Source organism: Mytilus galloprovincialis, chromosome 4 (assembly GCF_965363235.1).
Source record: "Mytilus galloprovincialis chromosome 4, xbMytGall1.hap1.1, whole genome shotgun sequence".
Classification (NCBI taxonomy): Eukaryota; Metazoa; Mollusca; class Bivalvia; order Mytilida; family Mytilidae; genus Mytilus; species Mytilus galloprovincialis.
Window position 1 is genome coordinate 69,791,779 of NC_134841.1, and position 21,447 is coordinate 69,813,225.

The 21,447-nt window shown below is 32.1% G+C and overlaps 2 protein-coding genes across 4 annotated transcripts in view; one reads left to right on the top strand and one right to left on the bottom strand.

Annotated features, from left to right (window-relative positions):
- LOC143072828 (uncharacterized) overlaps nt 1–656 on the bottom strand; it is an 81,243-nt gene extending 80,587 nt beyond the window's left edge. The window contains exon 1 of the mRNA XM_076247931.1: nt 568–656. Coding sequence (XP_076104046.1) covers nt 568–576 — 9 coding nt within the window. The 5' untranslated portion in view covers nt 577–656. The remainder of the gene's footprint in view (nt 1–567) is intronic.
- An 8,591-nt stretch (nt 657–9,247) lies between these two features.
- LOC143072830 (myosin regulatory light chain A, smooth adductor muscle-like) lies at nt 9,248–18,841 on the top strand. 3 transcript variants are annotated; one of them, XM_076247934.1, is made up of 8 exons: nt 9,248–9,389; nt 13,419–13,443; nt 13,764–13,844; nt 15,088–15,163; nt 16,104–16,205; nt 16,681–16,759; nt 17,169–17,217; nt 18,191–18,841. In XM_076247934.1, the coding sequence occupies exons 2-8, from the start codon at nt 13,426–13,428 to the stop codon at nt 18,284–18,286; spliced, it is 501 nt and encodes a 166-aa protein (XP_076104049.1). In that variant the 5' UTR covers nt 9,248–9,389; nt 13,419–13,425; the 3' UTR covers nt 18,287–18,841. The 3 variants fall into 3 exon arrangements, with proteins under 3 accessions (XP_076104049.1, XP_076104050.1, XP_076104051.1); XM_076247935.1 differs by lacking the exon at nt 13,764–13,844 and adding an exon at nt 13,919–13,996; XM_076247936.1 differs by lacking the exons at nt 9,248–9,389; nt 13,764–13,844 and adding exons at nt 11,403–11,532; nt 13,919–13,996.
- Nucleotides 18,842–21,447: the final 2,606 nt, after the last annotated feature.

The following is a 21,447-nucleotide window of genomic DNA, read 5'->3' on the forward strand; positions in this document are numbered from 1 at the left end:
AAAAATCGTTACGAACGACCGATTCATAATACCATTTTGGACGATTACACCACTATCGTAGGACTATAAATCCGTATACTATTGTTATACTATAAGCTTTTCCTATTTCAATATATAGAAATAAAATTCTAGACTTCAGTTTAAATCACTTTGGTGGGAGACCATTTGATTCTGAGGAAGGGCAGATTGTTGATCAATTGTTAATGTTCTGACCATTGCCCGAGTGAAAATAATATATTTGGCAACTGTATTTCTTAAGTTAATACATTGAACTTATATATACATGTAGTACTGTATAGTGAACATGTGGAAATGGTATACTGGCGTAACTGTCATTTCATTTGTTAACGTTTTTGTTTTAATTGCATAATCATAAATTTCTTTTTTTAATATGTTTTTATTTTTTGAGGATTGCTTCTGAATTTAAATCTCAAAAATCCTGAACAACTGAACAATATTATTTTTCTACTTCCTGAAATTTGAACAAGTAAAACAATTTTTGAAAATGTAATTGTTTTATATTTTTACTTTGTTTAAAATTACTCAAATAAATAAAATAATACGAACCGTATCCATATTTCCATCAATATTATTTCTATCCTTCTCCGTCTAAAACAATAAATAAACAAATGTGTATTGGACATACTTTATATGTCAATTACTCTCAGGTAATTAATTAGATAAAATCGTTCTACACCCTGTGTCCTGTATATATCGTCTAGATTGACTTGTACAAAATACGATCGTCTTGTCCCGTAGGCGGAAATAAAAAGATTACGACTTAAGATATAAGTAATAATTCCAGTTCATCTTTATAAAAAAGAAAGAAGATGTGGTATGATTGACAATGAGACAACCTTTCACAAGATACCAAACTACACAGATATTAGCAGCTATGGGCCACCGTACGGCCTTCAACAATGAGCAAATTCATACTGCATAGTCAGCTATAAAAGGCTCCGTAATGACAAATGTAAAACAATTCAAACGAGAAAATAAACCCGCTAACTTATGTACAAATTTTCATCTTTGTCTAAATAAAAAAAAATTAACTAAAATATGAAATTATCAATAAGCATCTTAAACATTTACCAAATCAAGAATAGAATGGTTAGACAGAATTATGTTTATTAATATATTTTCTTGAAGAAGAAGAAACGCCTTGTGCTATATGATTGACGAAAATATATCAAAAGTAAACTTTGATTCTAGTATTATCTGTGTATGAAAGAAGAAACTGGGATGTTTGACAGGCAGACACCAACGCAACGACACAAAAAACTAAAGGCATCTTCTTGATTTTACAGTCTCTCAATAGTAGTGACCTGCTTCCTGTTTTCCTTAAAAGTCTTCAGGGCAAACCTGAGTGTAAAACTCTTTTTTCATGAATTAAATAAGAGACTGATAAATTGTGACTTGAATATTTTAAATTTAAAGTACTTGCAAATGTAAAGGTTTTTATTTGATTTTCAAACAAAGACCATTTAGAGATCAAATCCAATGCTTGCATAAAAAAATGAGAGACGAAAGCTACCAAAAGGGACATTTAATTAATAAACTGACTAATAAGAATTAAAAAAAAAAAACAAACAAACAGACTAACAATACTAGTATAATACACAAAACACAACATAGAAAACTAAAGACTGAGAAACAAGAACCCACCTAAAAACTGGGAAGAACTCATGTTCTCCGGTAGGGTGAGCAGAGTCTGCTCCACATGTGGCACCCGTCGTGTTGGTCATTTTTATACATGTTAACTGTTCTCTGTTCTTATGTTGTCTCTTTGACTTATTCCCCATTTCCATTCTCAATTTTAATACAAACCCGGTAATAAGTCTAATTTGGAACGTCGCATTTGGGGAAAGGGGACGGGAATGAAGTTACGACATTAGGGACATATCCGCTATCATCTGTAAAACGGATATTTCGAACGGTCTACCAACTCGGGATGGCTTTTCTTTAAACTTTGACAAATGATTTTTAGCCAAGCAATCAGTTTTACCAACATGTTATCATGATAAAGCTTTCAGCACCTGCAATGGCTGAATATAAACTTTATAAACACAGACCAAGGGACAATCGAATTCTTTCGGCATTCCAATGGAACCAACCGTTTTGCTCCTTTTCTTCTTGACTTGTTTCCTTCAGACAGAAGCTTTAAAAGAAGCTTTATATTACTATGTATACATACATACGATCTCCTATCACTGAATAATTCAAAGTTTTTTGACAATGTTGAACGCTTTCTGTATGAGGTTTATATATATCCCCCAGTTGATACTATTTTATAAAGGTTCAGTTTTCTATCATTATTTCTTCAATCAGTGCAGATAAAGTTATGTTTCAGTTATTCCCATTATATAAGCAGGCCCGTATCTCAATATCAGGTCAGTACTGTAAAACTGACATTTGAGAAAAAAGTTACGTTAATGAACGGTGTTTTCAACAGAATAGTGGAAAGACCTACTTAGTTAACATGGTTAATAGTTTTTGAAATGTGTTGTCGCTTTTGCTTCGACTTTAGTTGTTTATTATACATGTAGTTGATAAATAAATAAAAAAACATGTACAAAAGATAACCCAAAAAATGTTTTATTATTTTAGCTTATCTTTTCTTGCTTATCTTTCTTTAACCGTTCGATTTTGAATATATACTTTTGGTATTTGTTTGATGGGTTGCTGTCTCATTGACGTTACCACCCACGATATTTAAATCATTTGGTTGTGGTAGACAACTGCATATTTTGGAGGAATCATATCTAGTCTACTAACGTTTTCACAATATCGTGTGATCTTGAAGCTAAATACAACACAAATATTTTGGAGATGCATCAATGTCCATTCGAAGAAAGGAAGATAACCCAAAGAATTGAGGGAAATTCTTGGCAATTTCTGTTGTTTTCCAAATAGCTAAATTCTCACTTTGGCCCTATTTTGATACAGACTTTCTCCAATGAAGCCATTAATTTATAAATTATGGGAAGAATATATGGTGACCTTTCGAAGATTATTCTTGAAATCTTAAATTTAAAAAAAAATCCTACAAAAAGTATGTTTCCATGCAAAATCAAATTGGTCAACACCTTTTCCCATACAATGCTCTATTGGTATAACATGAAGTTTCATCCGTAGCTTATATATGAAAGCTAATCTACATTCAGATTAGCGACTTTTCTAGCCATTCCAGGATGAAAGAATAGTTCTATTGTTTTGCCTTTATTTATATTAAAAAGAAGATGTGGTATGATTGCCAATAAGACAACTCTCTACAAGAGAGCAAATGACACAGAAATTAATAACCATAGGTCACCGTACGGCCTTCAACAACGAGCAAAGCCCACACAGCTTAGTCAGCTACAAAGGGCCCCGAAATGACAATGTAAAGCAATTAAAACGAGAAAGATATCGACCTTATTTATGTACAAAACTTGAACAAAAAACAGATAAACAAACGACAACCACTGAATTACAGGTTCCTGACTTGGGACAGGCACATAATACAGAATGTGGCGGGGTTAAAATGTTAGCGGGATCCCAACCCTCTCCCTAACCTGGGACAGTGATGTTACAGTACAACATTAGAACAAACTTGAAAATCAGTTGAAAAAGGCTTAACTCATTAGATGGATAAAAATAAAAATATTGTAAATATAAGTGGACGTGGCAGGGTAATTGTACACCCCAACAACAAAATGACACTAAGTACAGGTTTGATAGTACTCGCAGTTACTGACAGCTAGTTCAAAGCCATGCACTAAAAACTAATAAAAAAATCATGCATCTAAGACTATAATAATTTATCAATCAGAACATTTTATAAAGTCTTGTAAACACACAAATTATGCGTTAATACAATTATTTTAATTGCCATTGTACATGTTGTACTCGTTCTTCTGGGTTGCAGAGAAGGCATCTTCGCTTAAGTATTTCGATTTCAATACAAAGTTAATATTACTTTAAAATTTTAATCTACGTGTAACTTATATCGGTTTGATAAATAAATCAATACGCATCCATGTCCAGTCGACATTAAATTCGATACCCTACATGAAATAAAATAAAAACTTATCACCACGCAGAACAGCGACATTTCGAGTCATTCCATGACTGTTTTAGACTCTTGAAGTGATCGAAACTGTTCTCCGACCTGAAATGGTCCGGAAGAAGGTTCCACAATATAGCAGCAGCAAATTTGAAACTGTTTTTACCATTAGTAGTAGTATTTATATGTTCAATCGAATTATTCTTTCATATATAACAATAAATTGGATACTCTGTCCAATAAATTGTTACATACTAAAGAATATTTCGATTGGTTTACCTTTATAAAATCTAGTTGTTAACATACAAATGATAAATTATTAACAATTTTAGCAGTTTCAATTGCCATTGTAATCATTCTTATGACTTGCAGAGAAAGCATCTTCGCTAAAAGAGGGTCGAACGACACCAGAGGGATAGTCAAACACATAGATCGAAAATAAACTGACAACACCAGAGCTAAAAATGAAAAAGACAAACAGACAAATAGTAGTACACAACAAAGAAAACTAAAGACTCAGCAACACGAACCCCTCCCGCAAAAACTAGGGGTGATATAAGGTGCTCCGGAAGGGGAAGCAGATCCTGATCCACATGTGGCACCCGTCGTGTTGGTCATGTTATCAAAAACGCTGTAAATTATTTTTGTCAAATTCGGTAGGTCACATTCAGTAAAACGGAAGGGATCGTAGTTAATATTACTTAAAAGTTACATGGACATAAACATCATCTTGTAAAAAATAATTATATGGAGGTTTTTTTTATAATAAACATTTAATTTTAATCCTCGAGGGTTGACATGATTTTTTTATACAAATATGTTCTTTTAAAAGTTGTTGCAAAGATAATAGTGCAGACAGTGCGGTACTTACATGGGATATCGGCGTTTTAAACATCCCCATTCAGACTTGAAATTGCTTCGTATCCGGATCAATCAAGGCTCCCCCTCAGCTTAAAAGTTTTAACGCCACGATCTAATGTTATTACATTTATATAAAACTACATAGATAGATGCACATACTGATTGTATAAGTTTACTCATTATGATTATTGCAATGATATATAAAAATTCTGAAATAAATCGTTATACAGAGTTTGAAGAAATGGTTACGATTAGTAATGTAAAGTTTAAATGTTTGTATACTTATTTAGACATTTATTATTTGATTTAATTGCAATGTTTTTATTTGTACTTCAATTTGCTAGATCTTTTATTTGCAGTATCTTAGAAAGTCATTAGAGCCGAACAAATCTATAAAATATGTCTTACCAAAAGATATAGTCAAATTATGGTTGTTTGCTTTTCAAAAATCGAATAGATAATTATTAGGTTAATATTATAAACTTTTAGTGTAATTATTCATATGTTTTAAGTTTATATTGTTTAATTATTTCATGAAATCATGTATAAACTTAGAACGATACAATAAATTCGTTAACCAGATAAATCACAACATATTTTCACGACCAGAATAGAATAATCTAATTTTGAACAAAACTAATATCCATCAAAGCTACGCATGTAAAAATGCAAAACAAAAATTGAAAAATCTAAATATTTATACTTCATGTTGTAATATTCTTTGATCAATATTGTTCCTTAGCAAAGAAAAATGTTTAAATGAATAAAGTTAGCCTTAATTATAAAAGACGGTATTACGGGGGAAAAAAACCAGTATAATCAGACTAAAAGTAATGTAACTGTGTCATTATATAACTATATAATAGGGGGAAAGATAAAGATATCGCATTATGATGTAATGCAATTAATCTTTGTTGAGTGGAAGCAGTAACCCGAATAATTCAGTTGTTATATTCCGCTGATCTACGAAGGCTACATTAGTGTGGGAGAAAATCGGACACGGAAAGGGCTTGAATTATTCGAGTTATGGAAGCAGGAATACTTTAATCAGCATGGTATTTGTCTCATCATAGAATTACTAACAATATAGTACTTCTACGGTCTCCAAGAACTCTCTATGCATAAACCTTCAAATTTGTTTAAGATAACCCACTGGTTGACGATTTGAAAATTTGGAGAGTGTATAATTAGCTGACGACGAATGAAAAGTGATGGCAAAATCCGTAAATGACACTTTTTTTATCGTTCTTCCGAGTCGTTTTTTTTTTTCTTTCTTAAGATACCCCTACTTTACATTATTAGAAAATCTCATTCTGATATAATTGCACGTGAAGGGGATAGTAATTTCTTTTTGACAAATTTGAGCTTAATTACCCACTTCAACTACTTGTATTACATAATATGCGAGAGATTGAGACAATGTACAAATGTACGTTACAACAGGCATTGACTCTGCTGAAAATTCTTGTAGGTGGGAATTAAAACTTGACTGAAGAGAACAAAGTTCTTTTCAAATTACTTTACATGTATGGAATGTATAATTCATACAGACTATCCGTTATATATTTTGATTACAAATACACCCATAAAAATAGCAAATATCGATATATATTAGAATTTAGCTATAAATTTCTTCATTGTTGTCTTCCGTAATTTGTAATATTATCCACTGGACTTTGATCCAAATTGTACACAATATTGAAGAGCGCCTTAGATTTTCATTGACGACCAAGTATAGATGTTATCGAATTCAAGTTCAACGAAAAACTAACATGTCAACAAAACAGTACACAGAAAAAACATTAGTTTACAAAGTATTCGGATTACTTTGTCGCAAAGATGAAGTCTTGACAAAACTCATCAAATATAATTAAGATTTTAATTTAGTACGCCCGACGCGCGTTTATCTTCTGAAACAATGTAAAACTCGGTCAGAAGTGCTAGAATCAAAATAGTTGGAAGGCATAATCCTATACGAAGATGAAGAGAATTCAAAATTTTACTTATGTCTTAATATACACAAGAATGTCTTGGGTATAAAAAAATATAAACCGGCACTATAACCCTTGCCAAAGTTGAGTGTTCGTTTGGCTATGCGGTATGTATAAATCCGACACCACATACAGTCGGTCAGATTTTGGATATCAAATTAGATCTATATGCCTAGTTTAGTGGGTGATACGTTTGAAAACCCTTACAGCAACTCCGTAGGTGACCTGTTAAAAGGCTTATGCGCCCTACCCAACATACAATTATTTTCACGTAGGTTTCTTAATTTCCCTTCGTTATTTCTGTCGTCCCACTTGCCTTGTATAGAAGAAGTCACACTCTGTGCACGTTTAAGAACCCTTACTACAACTCCTTATTGGGAATAGTAGGTGGTTAAACTTGGTCCATATCCAACATAACAGTGTGTTCGTGTGGGAGACCGAGTATACATTTACCGTCCGTCTTTCCTGTCGTTCCCTGTTGTAGAACCTACCTTTTTTATTATTTGTTCATAGTTTCTTGTACTGCATATGCATGCAATCAATACAATTGGACGTTTAGCAAACGACAGCACAATCGAACCATCAATCATTTACAAGCATCTTGCATTAACAGAAAAACTGCCAAAAATAACACCTTTTTTCAATTTTCTGCTGACTAAAATGGCCAGACTGTACGTATGACCGTATTTCTTATTACTTTGTATGTAATTGTTCGGTGAAAATTAATGTTTTTTTATCATGTACCTTTTATTTCATGGCAGTGTTATTTTGTGACATATAATTTATTTATCATCGGATTCTGAAGTAACTGCGGAACCGTTGCTCTTTATAGGTCCTTAAAATGTCATAAGGAACTAAGAGTAACGGTTCCGCAGCTTATACTGAAAGAAAGTACCTGACTGAAATTATTCCTTATAAAACACGCGAGGAGTTTCGTATACCACAACTGTATATGCTACATCATTTTAGTAATTGAATAATAAACACGAAGTGATTTGATTCTGATTTTTATAGTAAGACTGTTGACTGTTTTAATTGTATATGATCTATTATGTAATCGATAGATATAAGAAGATGAGGTATGAGTGCCAATGAGATAACTCCCCATGAAGTCACAAAGTCACAGTTTATAAAAGTAAACTATATATAAATCGATCTATAGATTTGTATGTCGTGTTTTGTGGGGTGTATCTTTTTGTCATCTTGGCGTTCCTCAGTTTGTCTTCCACATGCACATGACGTTTTGAATGTCACCTTGGTATTTCCTCGACCGCCTCTGTTTTCGTCTGATATTCGAACAATGTTTATCTTTTCTAAATATTTTACATCTATATTTTTTTTCAAAATAGGAGAAACTAATTATATTGATAACCATCGTGTGTATTGTTTTGACTGAATACGAGAAAAAAATACATCTTCACTTTCACTCTCAGCATTGAAGTAATATTGAATTTAAATATAACTTCCATGCCCTCAGTTATCGTGCAGTTAATCGCAAACTTGTTGAATGAAAATCTTCCGTAAATCTCACAATAAGACAGCGATAGTAGGCCATTGACATAGAAAATTAATTACTAGAGCTACCTACTGATTTTGTGATTAATTACACATGTCTTGTAAATCCTTACCGTACACATAACACGTACAAGATTGGCTTTGAGATAACTACATATTACATGTTATCATAATAAAGACTGTCAGAAACCGGTGCTGCCAAATATGGACGGAAGCGTGTGATCAGAAAAACAGTGTATAGGGCATTGTGTAAAAACAGAACCAGACACAATGCAATCAATTTGTTGCAATAGATGAAACTATAAGTTTTAAAGTTTACCAATAAAAATACATTGCAAGAGTTTGTTTATGTTAATTTAGAAATTTGATATTGATCATAACTTATAAAATACACCACAATGTCGATTTCACTAAGTCTTCCTAAGAAATGTGTCAGTAAGCCTATAAGGGGGAAGAAACCCTTCTGTCAATTCGTATATACAACTAGAATACAACACGGGGTATTATTCCTGAAAAAAAGTTTTGTAACCTTCTTACTCACCAACTATTCAATATACATTAAACGAAAAATGTTTGAAATCTATCCACTTTCATAAAATATCACTCATGAAAAGTTACATAAATCAAGTATTTCGCCAAAATTTAGTTTTGTTTATCATTTGTTTTTATGCTTAATTAGTTTCCAATTTTCAAGAAGAAAAAAAACATCTTTGTATTATATCATTATCAAAACTCAAGTGAGGATTGCAATTAGAAATCTGATCCGTCAATCAAAGAAAAGTGTGTGCTTAGTGTTCGGCCATCTTTGGTGTACTTCATGTGACGTCATATCGATAGGTATGCAAGATAGTTCTAAAGCTAGGTGCTTTTCACTTTCGTAGCGCCCTTGTAGAAGCCCGGTTGTGTGAGGAGCGTTTGTAGAAGGTCACTTGACCCGTATTTCTTTGATATTTGAAACGGTTTTAAAACACAAAATCGTAAGTATCTTTGAATTTATATTTACTTCGAAGTTTATTAATTTTTCTACCTTTTTTTTAACTAACAATCTTTTTATTCAAATGCTAATAACTTCGTTCTGCTTCGATGTGAAGCAATGGACGAAATGAGCAGATATTTAGCATTTGGATTATTTATAATATAGGATGATGATATTTGATATCATCTGGAGATTTATAATAGAACCAATTCAGCATATTTGCAATTATGATGTAATAATCTTACTAATGAGAACCTACTGTGACTGCACCCTGGATGATAGTCTTTGACAAAAGTCATAATTAGATTCGGACCCTACATTGTTCGAAAAAAAATATGTAGATTACTTGCATTTTATTAAGTATTGCCTTTATCATTTATTATATCAAGGAATTGCATATTTAAATATCAATTCCTTGATTAAAGGAAAATTTGAAATGGAGTATTTCAGATTTCAACTAAATAATAACGACTTGAATTGTATTTTAATGTTAGATTTATCATACGAATAACCCGTTCATCGTTAGTGCTGAACATTCAAATAAATATAAAACCAGGAGATGTGGTATGATTGCCAATGAGACAACTATCCACCAGATTTCTGATGACGTTCTTCAACAATGGAAATAACCCATACAATATAGTCGGCTATAATAGGAACGGACATGAGAATGCGAAACGAGAAAACGGACGGCCCAATTTTTAACAAAACAATTTAGGAAAAACAAATAATGCAGATTCATTATTATTCGTGATTTAACAATTTTTGTGTATATACGTATACAACGAATTTTAATGAAAACCAACAGGCTTTGATATAGACTTAAACTTTTAGAAGTTGATTATTAGCTACAGTTTGTTTTTTACAATGTAATCTGGAATTAGCGTGCTTTATAAGTTACATTTTGTTTGTACAAATGTAATCTGGAATTAGCACTAAAATCGCTACGGTTGCTGTTTTATCTGTAACACACACATCTACTTCAACATCAATCAGAATGATTAGGTGAAAATTTGGCAGTGTATCAGTTACCATAGTAACCACGTAGTATGTGTGAAGTTTACCATTAATAATAGAATACCGTGCTATAGCAGATCAAAAATTCCTATGGCATATAAATAGATGCCTTCTTTTATGTACCGTCTGAAATCGTTGTCTCTTATCATGAAAAACAAGGACACGAGTGTGATCAAAATGAAGGGCAAGGTCCATAAAAAATGTTCCCACTTTCAAAAACTGATACTACTTTTGGTTTCAAATTTCCATACAGTAGTATTTTAACTTTTGTAGATATGTTTGACTAAGAAAGTTTACTGAAACATTTAAATATGTTACTTTGCCTGTAATTCCTTTTAATTTTATTAACATAATAAATTTGAAGTTAGAAGGGATAAATTATGAATCAATTTGTATATATCACATAGCGTATAGACCCTTATTTCTTCGTATAAATTTGATGAGATAATGAAGCATTTTGATAAAAAGGAATTTAAGATAACTTAAATCTCACCTTAAATAGTTGAATTGCGATTATGCCCCTATAACTTAAATAAAACAAAAAGACAGAGGCATGACCTAGCACCAAAAAAATCATAAATAAATGTAAATCAGGACAAAACACACATCAATTACCTTAAAATATCAATTAACTCTTTTCACTAATTATTAAGATTTACACAAATTTGAGAAGTATTTATTTGAATTGTCAATATAAAAATTAATACTTTTTTTTATAAAATTCAAATTTAAACATTTTTTGGTAGAAAAAGCACATATTTATTTTATTTTATAAATTACATATTTGATTAGGTACATGACCTAATTAATCGATCATTTATGATTGAAAAATATCAGATGACTTAATAGCACCTAGCATGATAGGGAGCCCCGGTGTGTGACATGTAAAACATGTAATCAATATTTTACCGCTTTTGGCATGATATTGATCCGATAACATAAACCACATGTGTCTACTGCGATATCCGCAAGAGCCTCTTCACACATGTGGTAACATTATACTACCCCTAATGGAACCTCATTACACATGTGGTTCGTGTTTAGCTATATATAATCTTAGTTGTGTATGCTTCGATCACTCATTGAACTCTGACAGTTTCTGACGGACACTACACACATTCCAAAATGTAAGTCTTAAACATTATTTGCTACTTTAAAAGATATAAAATGGTTCGAATTAATTGATCTATACAAGCTTCGAAAATAGTCTAAACTACAAAAGTCAAAGTAAGTTGAATTAAAATACAATAAGCGTATTGGGTTAGATACTTACATATCATATGAAGACATTTATCTTGTCGTGTTTTATATATGATTTTGAATATCGGAATTAGACTTTTTAATAATAATAAATCCGCACCGTAGACTCAATATTTCTTTAGTATTTGAGACTTTAAACTCAACTGAAGGGAAATAAATATCAACATGCTATGTTTCGGTCACAACAGTATTATTATATTGAAATGTATTTTATTTTGGTATATCGCTGAACTATTATGTAGTGCCTTTTCTGCCATTTTATATTACTTTTCGTATTTGTTGCAAGGATTGGTAAAATTTAGCATTGAATATAATAACTTACTTTATATTATTATTCTGAACGTTTTACATTGGAAAGTTTTGATATTGAAAACATGGTTTTACTTCTCATTCGTTCTGTGTAACGAGTTTCGGTGTATGCTTCTTCTCGAAAATATACGATTAAGTATTGCAGTTTATGTAGTTTGACCCCCCCCCCTTTTTTACCTTTTGAAAAAGCCTTTGAATTTGCATTGGAATCCAATGACAAATCAATGTGTACAGCCTTTATATCTCAGTAGCATGGGTTCTAATCCCGGCAAGGGAAGAACAAAAAATTTGCGAAAGCAAATTTACAGATCTAACATTGTTGGGTTGATGTTTAGACGAGTTGTATGTACATAATGTACACAGCCATGTATCACCATCATTGCTGGTGATCCGATGGCTAAATCTGTTGTAGAGTTGTCACTGATTCAGACGTACTTAATATATATATACTAGTATATGATTAGTCTAAACATCACCCAAACAATGTTAGATCTGTAAATTTGCTTTCGCAGATTCGAACTCATGCTACTGCTACTGAGATATCGACGTGCTAGACCACTCGACCACATAGGCTCTCTATATATATTGGATGTAACTAATAATCACCAGCTTTATATTGAACAATTTATTAGAAAGGAAACGAAAATATCGAAGTGATTATTAAGAAGTAAATTCACTTCGCCACAAAACGGATATTCATTCAAAGTTTAGATTAAAGTTAAGCTTGCATATATGTAGAAAAATCATATTTGTACATGTTGTGTAGAAGTTTCTGAAAAAATATGGAGGAAAGCAGTTTCTTCGCCAACTGACATGTCTGTTGTTTTATGTTGTTTTTGCTCGTGTCGATCGTACACTTAACAGATGACCACATATAGACAAGTCAATCCTGTACATCATTAATTCTACTGATTGATGTGGGGTTTCGTGCTATGCCACAAGGTCAACATAACCTTCAACAATAGACCGGTTTCGATTAAGTATGCCAAACTCCGAGATGTCCTATAATACATGTAGCAATCGCATTGCAAGTTATTAAACGTACACAAATGTATTTAAAAAAAATCGGATTTCCCAATTTACAAAATTATTGGCTACTTCTTTAAAACGCTATAGTTGATATTCATCATGTCATTTTGGCTTTTTTATGCCCCACTTTCGAATTGTGCGTCCGTTATTTCGTTCGTCTAGTCGTCTACCCGTCTTTCCCTTTTCAGGTTTAAGTCTTTGGTCAAAGAAGTTTTTGATGAAGTTAGAAGTCCAACCGTAGTAGACATATTCCCTACGATATAATATTTCTAATTTTAATGGCAAAAAAGAGTTTTTGCCCAAAGTCACGGTGCACTGAACATAGAAAATTATAGTGCGAGGTGGCTTCCGTGTTCTATTGGACACATTATTGTTTTAAGATTTATAAGTGAATTGTATTTTTTTTCTTTTTCAGAACAACCATGTCTAATGGAGATGAAGTAAGTCAATATTACTCAATGCATGCTCTGTATTATTACTCAATTGGAATAGTAATAGTGCATAGATATCAAGTATAAATGAAACAAAAATGAAAATAATAGATTGGTCTTTGTATTACAACGACGTTCTTCTTATATAAACTTTTTAAGACTGTAAATCAAACCAGAGTAACTAGTGTAAAACGTTTTCGTGAATGAGTTATTTAGTCGCATGCTAGAGAAATGGCAACATAAAATACAACTGAATGCTCGAAATCCTTTTCAAAGTAGATAAAAGTAATAGATATATATATCTACCTCAATATTCTATTCAATAACAGGACAAGAAAACTCGAGCAGAAAGAGCGACGTCCAACGTTTTTGCGAAACTGCCGCAGAAACTTATGCAAGAGATGAAGGAGGTAATGAGTTTCACGATGTAGCAACTGTAGTCGTTAGACTTAGCTAATTAGATGTATGGTTTCTTTATTTTCAGGCCACACAGAAAGCTAGAGCAGCTACCTCCAGCGTTTTAACCAAGTTTAATCAGAAACAAATTCAAGAAATGAAAGAGGTGTGGAACGCATGCCTATGAGCATGCGCACTGCCGAAAACCCCTTGATGTTTTCAATAAACAAAAAAGTTTGGCATGGGTGCGCAGCGTTCAAAACAAACTTTACCAAACACTAACGATTTTCACCTCGTTTCCAGGGCATGTTATGGTTTTTATTTCAGTTTCCGTCTAACGATCTTACAAATTCTCCCTTTGCTGACCCCTAATAGTTGAAGTGGATTTGAGTGAAAGAAACCCAACATTAATTAAACACCCTTTTTGTAACATTTGACAGATGCACGAGGACGAAATAAAATAACAGAAATAAACACTGAAAAAAGAGTGAATGAAAAAAAAAGAAAATGAACCAGTTTAAATCAGCTTTCCGATGTTTGGCCAGAAAGTGTGCAGTAATAGATAGTAACAGTAGTTAGGCATTTTGGCATTCTTTACTTTTTCTGTTAATCTTAAAAGTTTTATTCTTTCAATTACAAGTATTCATTGTTTTATTATATCTTACAATAGTCGCTATTGCTTCTGAATATTAACAATTTTCAAAATGTTTGGTTCAAAGCAGACTTAACTTTTTCAGTTTGCTAATATGATCTAAAACGACTAATTGTCGCAAAAATCCGCGTTTCATCCACTAATCATGATATATTTTATCATTTGCATGAAATTCATTTGACCAATGAAAATTTACCTAGCATACAGAAATAATAGCGACTAAATGTTTCTTTCACGATTTTAGTCCTGCATGTTTTTATTTTTAATTTGTTTTCGCATGCTGAGTGCAGTGGCGGTAAGATTACCCTAATTTAATTCTTTACACTTTTAAAAAAAATAATTAACGACTTTTGTTTGTCAACCAATAATTAGCTGTTTTTTTGCTCATTTTACAATCTTTTATGTTCATGCAATTTCTAAAAAGAATACATTCATCTTTTGTTAAAATAAATTACTCAACTACAATGATATATTTGACAACATAATAATTCTCAAAATCCAAACTAAGTTATTAAAACCAGTATTTAAAAATCTTCCTTCTTTGAATAAACTGTAAACTACTGTTCTTGAATTCCTAAAATTATTTATTTCTAATTCGAATTTAGGCATTCACAATGATTGACCAAAACAGAGATGGTTTCATTGATCTAAACGATCTCAGGGAAATGTACTCATCATTAGGTAAGTCTTAGATAGTGTACTCATTGTTCATTGATCTAAACAATCTCAGGGAAATGTACTCATCGTTATAGTGTATTCATTGTGCATTGGTCTTAGCGATCTCAGGGAAATGTACTCATCATTAGGTAAGTCTTAGATAGTGTACTCATTGTTCATTGATCTAAACAATCTCAGGGAAATGTACTCATCGTTATAGTGTATTCATTGTGCATTGGTCTTAGCGATCTCAGGGAAATGTACTCATCATTAGGTAAGTCTTAGATAGTGTACTCATTGTTCCTTGATCTAAACGATCTCTGGAAAATGTACTCATCGTAAGGTAAGTCTTAGATAGTGTACTCATTGATCTAAACGATCTCAGGGAAATGTACTCATCGTTAGGTAAGTCTTAGATTGTGATATGGTACTCACTGGTACATAACGGTATATTTTTTGTCTTGCTTTCAAACTATAGCAATTGCGACACATTTTGTTCATTGTGTAAATGCACTTGCGTATAGAGAAGTCTTACTCAATAACAAAGTCCATCTTTTGTCCAAGTAACCACAATGTAAGGTGTTGAAATCAATTGTGTAAGTCGATTTTTTTTCATCATTTGTGTAAGATTTGGTCTATATACTGTATTAAAATATTAATGTGACCCTATTAAGTGGTATCTTCTTCCTTTTCATATTGATCTGCACACCAACTTAAAACATAAAGATGATATATCGGTATATGATGGTTGCGTTTGTTTTTTTTGTTTTTTTTTGGATGCATGATTTTGTAGGTTTTCCTTAATGAGGTAGTCGGTTCAACTACGATCATGATCGCCAAACCTTAATAAAACTTAAATAAATAAATTACTGGCACAAGTAAATCAAAACTTGCATTTATCTACACAATTAAACCTTTTTTGTGATTAATCATATTATTAATGGTAACATTCCTTCATTTATAGGGGCTGTTCCTCAAGAAACTGTAATGAAAGACATGTTGAAAGAGGCTCCCGGACCATTGAATTTCACAATGTTCTTGTCATTGTTCAGTGAAAAACTCAGTGGTAAGTATTATTTCAGTTGTATGTCGTGCAGTTCCACGTGTCAGGCGATTAATGGCACATCATTTGTTTTCTGAATAGCCAAATTATAATCGATGACCCTTTTTCGGGAAATAATATTCCCTCTTCACAGTGGGGAATATTTCAGCGCTATGTAAGAATGCGTAGTTGATCCATGGAACGATTTCATTCCTTACCACACTCAATACAAGATCCTTTCACGTTCAAAATACCCTTATTTTTGTATTAAAAAAATAGTATATGAATACGATTGAAATATTTCATGCTTTGCATGCACTCAACGAAACAAGTAATCAGTGAGTAATAAAACAAATTCTGAAATATATACATGTCTTATATATGATCCTTTTACTATCTTAATTACCAAAATATATTTAAAAATAATATTCTTTAAAGATTTTCATTTTTTATCTGTATATACGTCTTCATTACAACTAATCACTATATCAATTTGAAGGTACCGACCCAGAAAACACAATCCAGAATGCCTTCTCAATGTTCGACGATGCAGGAAAGGGATATTTGCCAGAGGCCTAGTAAGTTTTAACACATAACTTGTAGTCAAATATTGTGTAATCAAAGTTCTTAGTAAGTGTTTACACATAACTTGTAGTCAAATATTGTAAAATCCAAATTTTTAGTCATTTTTAACACATTAACTAGTAGTCAAATATTATGAAATTAAAGTTTGTAATTGCTAATATAGATACATGTGTATTAGATTTTCTAGATAAAGTATTGAACTTCTTAATATTGTCTTCATACATTTTGTAAGTTACGGAAATGAGTATGCCTGGTATTTGTAAGTTCCGTTTTGTGGGCATGCTTGCTTTCATTGTGCATATAATAGATAACTAGATAACTATGCACTCAAACGAAAAAATGTAAATGTCATCTTGTGTGTCAGAAATTAATGTTTAACTGAGGTTTATTTTATCTTTTCAGCATTAAAGATTTACTACAAAACATGGGAGACAACTTCACCCAAGACGAGGTAAGAATTAGCGGATTTTCTCTATTTTAACGTCTGCTGTCTTGTAACAAGAAGCAAATGCGTATTTAACTTTTTTTCCTAGCCCTCAAATGTTGAGTTATAATAGTTCTCTGTAAATGAGATAAGCATTACTTACTATTTAGCAAGTTCTGAAAAAAAAATCGAAATCATGCATTTTATTTATTTTGTTAAACTTTCAGAAGTTTGTTGTTCATACATTTTCGACCAGACTTATTTGAATGGGAAATTCTTGAAACGTTTAAATCATGCATACATTTAAATTAAGACCCAACATCAACAAATTAGAGAAAATAATAAGAGAGCGCATAGACGACGAAAAATGGTGGAGCTTATGTGATACTTGCTTCCTCTTTTTAGCAAGACTTGGTGTTTTTTCATGTTTTGACTTTCGGTCTTAGACCACATAAAAGTACACTCTTCAGGGAAAAAGAAGAAACAATCTTTATTTAATAGTACCCCTGTAATGATGTTTCATATGAATCAGAATGCTTTTTTATCTGTAACTTTTTCCTGTGGTTTGTTAGATCGGAATGTGCATGAAATAGTTGCCACTGGACGTTAAGCAAATAACAATAAATTTATCAAATGTATGCAGGAAATGTTCACTTTGTTTCTTTCAAAATAATCTTAAGACTATCATGCATTTCTAAAGTTGAAAATAACATACCTTAAACGTGTTTGAGGCTTAACCATGAGTGTCTGAAGGTCAATTGTTATTGAACAAAATTCAATAAATTACATGACTCAATAAATAAATCCGCAAACTTTGAAGTAGAACAACAGGCCCTTAAAAGTCTTAAACGGTATACCGGTTTTACAATTTAAAATATACGGTATTCCGATATTTTCTCTGTCTGTAACAGTTTTAAAAGTTTATTGTGACAACTAGAGTTTTTAATTTGTCATAGTACGGTACACACAACTAATTTTGATATTTTTATTTTGTTTACAGATGAGACAGACATTCAAGGAAGCACCCGTGGAAGGTGGAAAATTTGATTACAACAAATTCACAGCCATCATCAAGGGAAGCAATGTCGAAGATTAAAGAACAATGATCATGTGATAAACAAACTCATTTTCCATTGCCGGATATGTAAAATTCAGAGACATGTGATTGTAGTATATCCCAAAAAGTGACAGTTTATTTATTGTAGCATTTATTTATTTATTTAGAAATGTAGGAAGAGCTATTGAATTTTATATATCCGTGATAATGTCTTTAAAACCTCATATCAGGAATATTTCAAGCCAAAGAGAGAAACCATTCCATTTTCTTAAAATAATTTGACTGCTGTTAGCACTCCCTACCGGGCCTCATTTATCAGGAAGCGCTACAGTGTTGTCATGGAGGTAGAAAAAACATCTGTTGATTACAATAACATCGCAATCAGCCTCCTACATATTCTGTTGGCTTGGGATGCTCCGGTAATACGATGCCTGCACCAAATATAGCTCATATCGTCTGCTACACGCACGTGCAGCAAATAACTGATCATTACTATCAAGGCATCGAAATTTATCTTCGCCAATATATATTCGATTTACTTACAATGCCTTGGGTGGGGGGATTTTAATATAGAAATGAACTATTCCCTTCTTTTGTGATTTTATTTATTTATTAATTATATGTGAACATGATTTGTATAAAATGACCTGTCATTTCATGGCAATAATTATCCCCGGGGATATTAATCTGGAAGAATGCGTGATGTCTGTCAGTAAGCTGTCAGTAGACAAGTACTTGAACTACTGCTGGTGCCATAATTACTGTACTTTTTACTTACTTGTTTTGGTTAGTAGTATACCACATGGTATACTTTTTACCGATAAGGGTACATGTAAAAGTTGTGATATCTTATAGTAATTATGGTGACCAAGAACATCTGAGTGGAGTGTTACCTGTAACCTTCTTACATGTATAAAAATAAAAATCCTCTGTGCACAGAGTTAATATTTGTCTGTTTTCTATTATCTGTAAAAGATAATGCTATTAGCCATGACCAAGTACTGGATGATCTTTATATTCGAGATTCTAGCCTTAGGTATTGAAATTACCGTGGCAGTTCCTATTTAGGTGTACCGAGTAAGGAATATGATTATAGTTGTATTTGTTCTACATTCCTTCTGTTGGTTAATCTAGTAAAACGGTTGCGTTTTGTCAATTTTTTATTAATTCCCCGTTTTTGAATTTTGCTTGAGTTCTGTGTTTATTAATGCTTTTTAGGTTTAAGATCCTAGATCAATTTTATTTGTCTTTGTAATTTAAATGAATTGAATTTATAGTTATATTCTTGGTAGTTTTTAAAGATTTAAATTCATGGTTTGTAAACCGAAAGATAGTTCATTCGAAATAACCGATATCTTGGCAAAAGCTATTGTCCCAAAATATAGTTCTACAGTTTTATTAAGTCGGAGATTATTGCCAACGCCTGTAAATTTTTGTTTTTGTTTTTGCAAGATATGTGAGGTTTACGTCAATGAGACAGCAATTCAATGGCACGAATTACCAACAGATCCTGGGGTCAACAACTACACAAAATATTGAACATTATATCCACAGGTGTCTTATATAATCTTGGGATTACTATAACACATTGTTTTGTAATCTCAGAAACCATGCGCCAAGCTTTTAATCAGATCAAATTAAAGAAGATATTGCAAAAAGTAAGACTATCCAAGATCTTAAAATTACAACAAATTTGCAACAACAACAAAAAGAACACTAAAGATTTGACTTTAAACTTCCCGACGAATGGTGTAGATGTTAGGCGTCATATCATAGTATTTCAAGTACATATGTACTAAATGCAAAGACCTTGTATATAAAATATAAAAACTACTGCTATCAATGTTTCAACGTTACGTAACCCTGAGCCATCAAACTGCAATATAGAATGGAATTTAATTGTTTAGCAAACAATTTTGATCGTATGCTTATTAGATACCGCACCTCCAAATACACATTCCAGAAGCTACATGAATTATGATTGCAATCAGCAATTAATCATCGTGCATTCATAAGCTACTGTCTATACAACATCAGCAATTACTATTTGTTAGAATTGCTCGAGTCTCATAGGGGTGTGATAACCTCGTAGAATTGCTTGAGCTCCATGTGGGTTGTAATAACCTCCTACGTACAAATAATGATATAATCAACACTTGGGTTTATGATCATCAATAATTGTTCTTTTATCAATTACACTACATAAAGGTAACCATAGGAACACATTAAGAGAAACACTTAGAAAAACTAAGTACATTTCTTATTATATCTTGTATACTTCAAACATCGTAAGAATGTGTATTAGATTTGATTAGTCTAACAACCCGTAGTATCATCAAGGGCGATAGAACATGCATTTGGGTGGAGGAGCGAGGTACTACTAAGGGTTTTGTGAAATTTAATGTTGTTTTGACACCAGAAAAAAAGTTGATTCTACAATTTTTTGCTATAATATTGATAAATGTTTGAGTCGGAATTGTGGTCTTTCAGTGGCGTTTTGCACAGTACAACAGTCGGAGTTGCTGGTTATTTTTTTTTTTTTTTTTTTGACTCAACAGCGTGAATTAGAATTCAGCCGATGGAAAAACATAACTTAGCAAGTTCAAAAATCAAGTTCTAACATTCGTCACGCACAAACACACACATGCAAATACTATAGTACATACACATATAATATAGAATGAAATTCAAAACAGTGTAGCTGTGGCCATTGATTGACACATTAAAATCATCCATTGACTAGGACAATTTACGTGAACGTCTGTCTGTAACGACCACTGTTCACGACGTACCTACGATAGACATTTAAACTGTGGGGTCACCAAAGGTTTCTTAACGCCTTTAATTATAAAATATTCGAAAAATTAATCAGGAATAACCTTTGTGTTTTGATTTATATAATTGATATAAATCAAAATATCGTGTTATTTCTGATTAATTTTTCGAATTACTTTATTTAGGTGTTGAGAACCTTTGGTGACCCCATAGTTTAAGTGTCTTTAAAAAGTACATAGTGAGCATTGGTCGTTACATACAAACGTTCACCTAAATTGTCCCAGTCAATGGATGATTTTAATGTGTCAATCAATGGCCACAGCTACACTGTTTTGAATTTCATTCTACCATCCTTTACGGCAGGCTTCTTATACGTCTTTGTGATTCACATCCAATCTTTCATGGGAATATTCTATACAAAGCAA

Excerpts from the sequence above, each read along its gene's own strand:
- LOC143072830 (XM_076247934.1), top strand. Across the intron at positions 15,164-16,103 it reads GGAAATGTACTCATCATTAG|GGGCTGTTCCTCAAGAAACT; the intron begins GTAAGTCTTAGA and ends CTTCATTTATAG. Across the intron at positions 16,206-16,680 it reads GTTCAGTGAAAAACTCAGTG|GTACCGACCCAGAAAACACA; the intron begins GTAAGTATTATT and ends ATCAATTTGAAG.